Source organism: Clinocottus analis, unplaced genomic scaffold, assembly GCF_023055335.1.
Source record: "Clinocottus analis isolate CAN_PGR_092001 unplaced genomic scaffold, fCliAna1.0.p SCAF_14, whole genome shotgun sequence".
Taxonomy (NCBI): Eukaryota; Metazoa; Chordata; class Actinopteri; order Perciformes; family Cottidae; genus Clinocottus; species Clinocottus analis.
The window spans coordinates 14142999-14150557 of record NW_027175865.1 but is presented as its reverse complement, the minus strand read 5'-3'; the positions used below and the strand labels follow the sequence as shown (position 1 = coordinate 14150557).

Here is a 7559-nt window from a genome sequence, read left to right as displayed (position 1 = left end):
ATAAATTGTAAAAAAAAAAATGCTGTTTTTTTAAAAAGTGAATGTCTACAGATGGTGGCCATTTGCGCCAAAATATACAAGCGTGGGTCTATTGCTCCCATCCACATTACATTTGACCCAACATAGAAACTCTGATAGGACTGTAACACACAGCAATATACTGTAGTTGTATATGTACAAGTTAAAGAAATTAAATTCAGATTGAGAATGATAAATAGTCTCTTTAAGGGGTCCCTGGCCCGAAAGGGGTTGAGACCGCTTTGTTCTAGACATCTATAGAGGACGTTTTATTTTCTTTTATTTTGTTGAATTTGAGATGGATGGAGTACTGGGCTGGTTCCAGAGGGGGACAGCAGAGCAATATGGCGGCCGACGGCTGCGTTAAATCCCCGAAGAAGAAGAAACACAAGCGTGTGAATAGTAATGAATGATGTACTGCAGCCCCCAGTCGTGGCCCATACTACACGTGTAGAGTCAGTGGGAGAGCAGATGAGTCTTTAGCGGAGCACGGATACAAGCAAACGCGTCGCTATTTGGATCGGAACAAAAATTCTGGTTTAAAAAAAATAAATCTTCTGGACTGTTTTTTTTTTGTCGTCGACTATTTGTTTTGAAGAGTAGCTCTCTGAAGAATATTTTGGTGAGTTGAAATTTGACACTGTTAAGAGTGGTGGTTGGCTAGCTAGCAAACACTGTTAAGTTGCAAAGCTAAACACAATAAGACATCCGGTAATAAAAATAAAAGTCCCATAATGTAACTGTTCGAAATACCGTGGCAGCAGTTTCATTTGATTACTGATTACATTTCTATAGTAGTCTCGTGACACAAAACGGGCTGTAATATGCTCATATATATGCAGTTGTGTTGCTATGCTTTTATTATGAAACTTGATTTATAGCTAACCGCTTTTATTTTGAAAGCAGTAACGGGATTTCTGGTTATATGGAGGTTGGCGGGCTTGATGCAGTGAAATTAAAATAGGAACCATGTTCGTTACTCTTTGTATTTACAGACCCTAACTTGAGTGCGGCAGAAGTTTAATTCGTGTGCTTTCAAAATCAGCCACTAACGAAGGCCCTTTTCTTTTGTGTAGTATTTCTCGGACACAGCTAGCGTATAGCTGGCGGTTTTACTTTGGCCCCGTTTACTTTGATCACGGGGGTAACCGGGGCTGGCGGTGCACTCTTGTTAGTCCTCACATGCAAAGAGGAATCAGGAGGTTCCCGCCCGCGCGGTCAATACGGTGTGTGTAATCCAGCGCTTCACACAGCTTCATGTTGTCGGGAGGATGGAAAACTTTCATCTTTAAATATATCATAAAGATATATTTGTTATTTTAAAATATGACGTTCATACATAGTGTGATCTTATTTCTGGTTAGGTAAACATATTTTTAAAAAAGGCTGCAAAGATATTAGTATAAAGCAAATCATAAATTATATAAAATCCAGTGTTATGTTTAACACTAGATGAAAAAAATTATAAACTCATGGCCTTCATTAGCAGTTGAGATTACTCCCATACACGACCACCTGTTCACCACTAGTTCCAATTGCAATGCAGGTGAGCTTACATTATGTAAATGTTGGTTGGTTGTTGTCACTGTAACTTTAGTATTTTTTTAAGTACTGTATTCTTTGGAGGTGGATGGTTATGACGTCTTGTATCCCTTCATTTTACATGGTCTCAGATTGATTTGAATCTGTCATCTAGCTCCAGACACCTGAGCAGGATGATGAAGTACATCCTGGTAACCGGAGGAGTCATCTCGGGCATCGGCAAAGGCATCATCGCGAGCAGCGTGGGCACAATCCTGAAGTCCTGCGGCCTGCATGTAACTGCCATCAAGATCGACCCATACATCAACATAGATGCAGGCACATTTTCGCCCTACGAGCACGGTACGTCAGAGCAAACGATCGTTCAGAGATAAACCGGCATGTGTTGTGCGTGTTTTTACGTTTGTGTCGCCCACTTCTTTGTTCAGGGGAAGTGTTTGTGCTGGATGACGGTGGTGAGGTGGACTTGGATCTGGGGAACTACGAACGCTTCCTCGACATCCGGCTGACCAGAGACAACAACTTAACCACCGGAAAGATCTATCAGTCGGTCATCAACAAAGAGAGGAGGGGAGACTACCTGGGAAAGACTGTGCAGGGTAAACAACTGCTGTTTTATACTGTTGGAGGGTGCCATGAGGAAGAGAAATTGTAAACAAAGAGTATTTTTTTGATTGTATTTGTTCTCCAGTGGTGCCACACATCACAGATGCCATCCAGGAATGGGTTGTGAAACAGGCCAAAGTGCCAGTTGATGACGATCGTGTAGAACCTCAAGTGTGTGTAATAGAGGTAAGCGGAGCAGCTCGTCTTATAGCGACATCATTTGCGCCACCGAATGGCTTAGGTTCACGATATGTTCGCACATGTTTTCACTGTTAATATTTGTCTGCATGTGTGCAGTTAGGAGGGACTGTCGGCGACATCGAGAGCATGCCTTTTATCGAGGCCTTCAGGCAGTTCCAGTTCAAAGTGAAGAGAGAGAACTTCTGCAACATTCACGTCAGTTTGATCCCACAGGTAAGAGAGCAACCCTTTCAGGTCGGACTGGTTTTTTTATCTGGGGGCAAACGCGTCGGCTGCTCTTGCTGAACAACTGGCTTTGAACACACATTCATAAGACAAAGCTTGTTAGGACTGATTTTCCTTACCCAGAAATGCCAAAAATGTCCTGCATATAAACTGAAGAAGGGTGTAGATGGAGTGTCTCCTTGTGTCCATGATAAAACATCAGTGTTACAGAGTAGAGTCTAATTTGTATATTTACTTGATACATTGTTTAAACATTCTCTGTTTCCAGCTTCTAAAAGTTTCAAACATTATTTTTATTATATTTTTTCTATCCATATGAATTGAATATCTTTGGGTTCGGACCGTTCCAAAAAAGGTTCATTCCACTAACTGTCAACATTTATACATGAGTTGTAAAAACGTTTAGTAGATTACTTGTCAGTACAAATAATCGCTAGCTCCAGTTGTCTCGTGGAGTTTGTTTGACCCGAGCAAAGGGTTTGTTTGCAACAATTATTCCATTCTCCTTTTCTGTGACAGTCGATCCATCCTACTGATTGCATCAGAGCTTTTAGAAAACACATTCAGCTGTTTCTTCAACAACAAAAAAAGTTCTATACAGTCAGATTAACATGCATGTTGTAATGTCTCTCATTGTCCTGTCCAGCCCAGTGCCACAGGAGAGCAAAAGACAAAACCAACACAGAACAGCGTCAGAGAGCTGAGAGGACTGGGTTTATCCCCTGATCTGGTGAGTCATCAGCACTATGTCCCTCTCTGTATAACTGCCCTTCCTGTTGGATACATTTCGTTCGACTTGATCTTGCTTCTGAAAGCATGAGTTCAACACGAGGTTTGAAATTCCCTTGATTTAAGTCATGGTGACATTTTGAGTTGGCACGGTCTCAGTGGCATGTCTAATGTGAGACACAATTACATTTTGCTCTGTATAAATGTAGGCTTTTATGCAGCGTAAAGTAATAAAGACAATATATATTTACAGTTATATAGTATATTAAAACCTAAGTTAAAGTTGTGTCTGACTCTAGGTCATTTCAAACACTTCCGTGTAAGCCAATTAATTTAATTATTTGGACGTGACTATTACCTAATATACCTAATTTGCGTGCAATGGGAGAGTTTGGGCCCAAAATAAGGAATTTGATATCTTGTGTTAAAAATGTTGCATATTAAACCTTTTTTAAATTGAGCCCTGTCAACTGTGAAATACTGCGATTAGGAAAATGTTTAATTGTATTCATTCAGGGCCAAATTCATATAAACATAACAGACAAAACTTCTTGTTTACATGTGAAATTTACATATTTGTGTTCTGTCATGTGTGTGATAAAGATACCGCCGCATCATTATGTCGCCCCTATGTCTCTTTTATCAAGGCGTTGCAGGAGTTTCTATTCATCTGACCCGTTCTCCCCTCAGAAATCACTAAAGTTTCTCGTTCTTGCCGACAGATCATGTGCCGCTGCTGCACCGCTCTGGAGAACTCCGTCAAAGAGAAGATCTCCATGTTCTGCCACGTGGAACCTGAACAGGTACGCCACCGACACGGAAACACATTTTGTCTTGTCGATATTTTGCATTTCGGCTCTCGCGGGTACTTTAAACTCGCCGACCCGTCTCGCCCGCTAGGTCATCTGCGTGCACGACGTATCATCCATCTACAAAGTGCCGCTGCTGCTGGAGCAACAGGGCGTGGTGGGCTACCTCAGCAAGAGACTGAACATGCCCATAGAGGCTCGGCCCAGGAAGATGCTGACTAAGTGGAAGGAGATGTCTGACAGGTGAGTCTTCAACAGAGGTTGAACAGGACCGTGAACACTCTGACTTGATGGGTTTCCTCTGGTTGATGTCCCGTTTCAAAAATGTTTTACTGATGCAGACGCTTGTCTCCGCAGGTCAGACAGACTGCTCGAGCACTGCTCTATAGCGCTGGTCGGGAAGTACACCAAGTTTTCCGACTCCTACGCTTCTGTCATCAAGGCGCTGGAGCACTCGGCCCTGGCCATTAGCCATAAATTGGAGGTTAAGGTATGTAAACAAACGCTGCTCGTTATCACATTTTACTGAAGTCTTTAAAAAGAGGAGCTACACTGCAGCAGTTGGTCCTTGTCTCACTCCCTAGGATATAAAAACACATAAATTGAGAGAATGTATGGAGAGTATGGAGTAATGTGAAAAAAAACAGAGAAATTAAGTGTTTGCAACTTCTACTACTAATAAGCATGTAGTTACAGTGGTTCATGCCACTCATCAAAGGAATAGTTTGGATGTTTTGAAGTGAACTATGGGCCTCCATAGTTGGTGCATTACTATGTTAGTCGCTGTCATCATCAACTATGATGAGTGTGGTTACATTTGTAACTTGAACTTTGAACCTACAGAGTTCACTGTCTTTCTACAGCCAAGATTTCGAGAGGACGTATAGTTGACATGTCTCTTCTACTCAGTATATAGACTCTGCGTCGTTGGAGCCCAGCACGCTGCAGGATGAACCGGTAAAATACCACGAGGCATGGCAGAAACTCTGCAGCGCCGAGTGAGTCCCGAGCCGCCATTTTTATTTAATAGTACCACCTGGGCATTGATTTTCTAGTCTCCTAAACCGTTTTATGCTCTACTCTCAGTGGCATCCTGGTTCCAGGAGGTTTTGGTGTCCGAGGAACCGAAGGAAAGATTCATGCCATCAACTGGGCCAGGAACCAGAAAAAACCCTTCCTAGGTAAACAGATGGCTGTTGGATTGATTGAAATACCTTACTTTAGTTTTCTTTTGGGATTTTAGATCAAAATGAGAAGCAGCTTCTATAACCGTGCCTGATTGATACCTATGTTTCTGCAGGTGTGTGTCTTGGAATGCAGTTGGCAGTATGTGAATTTGCCAGGAACATACTCGGCTGGACAGGTAATCTAAAGTCTTATGAATAATGTAGCAAAGCAAGAGCGTGTACAGGGTTTTGTTTTTCCAGCTGAAAGAAAAGCTGATGGTCTCGAAGACTGAAGAGAGATTCATCACATTAGTCCAACGTGCTCTTAAGTTACAATGTCAGCTCCTTCATTTATCTGTAACTGATTCAGGTGGAACGTTGAGTACAACACTGTATTCTGTAGTTGTTTTGTTATGGTGACTTTTGAGGAATTTGTTGAGTTACAGCTGCAGATTTTTCTAAATTCGGACTATTTCCCAAACTGAAAAGTGTGGTAGTTTATTGGAGACTTTGAGATTGTAGTTTTGATCTACAATCTTTGAACTAGTCTTGAACATTTGCTATCCCTTTTGTGGTGCCGGTAAAAACTATAAATGAGTTTGCAGAATAATACTATTCCATAAATGATAATAGGCTATATTAGAACCTGTTCAGGCTTAAGGCCGCTATATACTGTGTGATTCTGGGCGGTCTCGGACAAAGAAATTAAAGGTCAGAGGTGATTTCTCACTTCAATGGAAGACAGATATGCATGTGAGATATAAATACTTAAAATAGCAGATTTCATGTTTTTGCCTTCTTTTTTTTGCATTTAGATGCTAACTCAACTGAGTTTGACCCAGAATCAAAGCACCCTGTGGTGAGTTATTTTTTTCAGTCCTGACCTAGTTATAATCTGACCTAGATAAGTGCATTGATTTGAGACCGTCATGTGGAACCTCTGCAGGTGATCGACATGCCAGAACACAACCCCGGGCAGATGGGTGGAACTATGAGGCTCGGGAAGAGACGGACCATTTTCAAGACTAACAACAGCGTGCTACGTGAGAAAAACACTTTAAAGTTTGCGTTGGGCCCAATGTTGAAGTGTTGTTGTGTCTGGGCCGTGCTGACAGCTGTTCTGTATTCTAGGGAAACTTTATGGAGATGCAGACTATGTGGATGAAAGGCACAGGCATCGCTTTGAAGTATGTCGACCTCTCCGCATAATAAGCCAACTTGTTGACAGTGGAGTGTGAATATGTGTGTAACTTTGTTGTCCTTGTACAGGTCAATCCTGAGCTCAAGAGTCACTTTGAAGAGAAGGGCTTCCGCTTCGTAGGTCAAGACGTGGAAGGGGAAAGAATGGAGGTCATAGAGCTCGACGGTACGGATAAGGAATCGCTGAATTGGGTTTATTTTGTGAAGACAAAAAAGGGTTTGGGGTTTTTTAAAGGTTAATTCCACGCCAACCTTGTATACACTGTTTTAATATAATGCCGTTTTTCAGATCATCCATACTTTGTCGGCGTGCAGTATCACCCCGAGTTCACCTCTCGCCCCATCAAGCCATCACCCCCGTACCTTGGTTTGCTGCTGGCTGCAGCCGGCAAGCTGCCGATCTACTTACAGAAGGGCTGCCGTCTGTCTCCACGGTAAACGTGATGCGTCAGATGAAGTGTTTCTACTCAATAAACTACAGATTCAGTTTCATCAGACCAGATTAATGACTAAGTTTTCTTTGACACAGGGATACATACAGCGATCGGAGTGGCAGCAGCAGCCCAGACTTTGAGATATCGGAGTTGAAATTGCTTTCCATCTCAAATGAATGACTGAGTTACATAATACTTGTAGAAATAATTTTCACAAGGATGTTTCATTTGTCACCAAATACAATTTGAACCTGGCCTAGAAATGGGCAAATTATACAAAGCCTTTTTCAATACATTGTCAGATTGACATCTGATGCTTCTGAAACTACCGCTAGGTCAATTTACAGAATTGGTATACAGCTGGAAATATGGATATGGTTACACCAAATGTGTCATGTTTGCATACGAGCTCACAGGGTCACTCAACCTTTTAGGACCACTGCAGTATGAGGGTTCAAGATGTACTAAAGTTTCAGGCCAGTCATTAACTTTGATAAGACCTGCTGTCTGCAGAGCCTGACTAGTTGTACCATTGTGGCCTTATTTTAAAGGTTTATGAACTACAAACATTAACAGTGTACTATAATGTCTTTTAAGAATATGAATGCAATATTGAATAAATAATCTCA

General features: G+C 41.8%; 1 protein-coding gene across 2 annotated transcripts; it reads left to right on the top strand.

Moving 5' to 3' along the window:
- The first annotated feature begins 423 nt into the window (after window positions 1–423).
- Window positions 424–7530, top strand: ctps1a (CTP synthase 1a). 2 transcript variants are annotated; one of them, XM_068575454.1, is made up of 18 exons: window positions 424–640; window positions 1692–1902; window positions 1989–2159; window positions 2252–2352; window positions 2464–2580; window positions 3239–3322; window positions 4044–4124; window positions 4222–4373; window positions 4488–4620; window positions 5040–5128; window positions 5217–5311; window positions 5431–5493; window positions 6112–6155; window positions 6243–6339; window positions 6428–6483; window positions 6566–6662; window positions 6786–6930; window positions 7026–7530. In XM_068575454.1, the coding sequence occupies exons 2-18, from the start codon at window positions 1734–1736 to the stop codon at window positions 7108–7110; spliced, it is 1779 nt and encodes a 592-aa protein (XP_068431555.1). In that variant the 5' UTR covers window positions 424–640; window positions 1692–1733; the 3' UTR covers window positions 7111–7530. The 2 variants fall into 2 exon arrangements, with proteins under 2 accessions (XP_068431555.1, XP_068431554.1); XM_068575453.1 differs by having other exon boundaries at window positions 425–640; window positions 1715–1902.
- Window positions 7531–7559: the final 29 nt, after the last annotated feature.

Bases quoted from the DNA above. Each gene is read 5' to 3' on its own strand.
- ctps1a (XM_068575454.1), top strand. From the start codon at position 1,734: ATGATGAAGTACATCCTGGTAACCGGAGGAGTCATCTCGGGCATCGGC. The intron at 4,125-4,221 runs GTACGCCACCGA...CTCGCCCGCTAG, and splicing joins GCCACGTGGAACCTGAACAG to GTCATCTGCGTGCACGACGT. The intron at 6,340-6,427 runs GTGAGAAAAACA...TCTGTATTCTAG, and splicing joins GACTAACAACAGCGTGCTAC to GGAAACTTTATGGAGATGCA.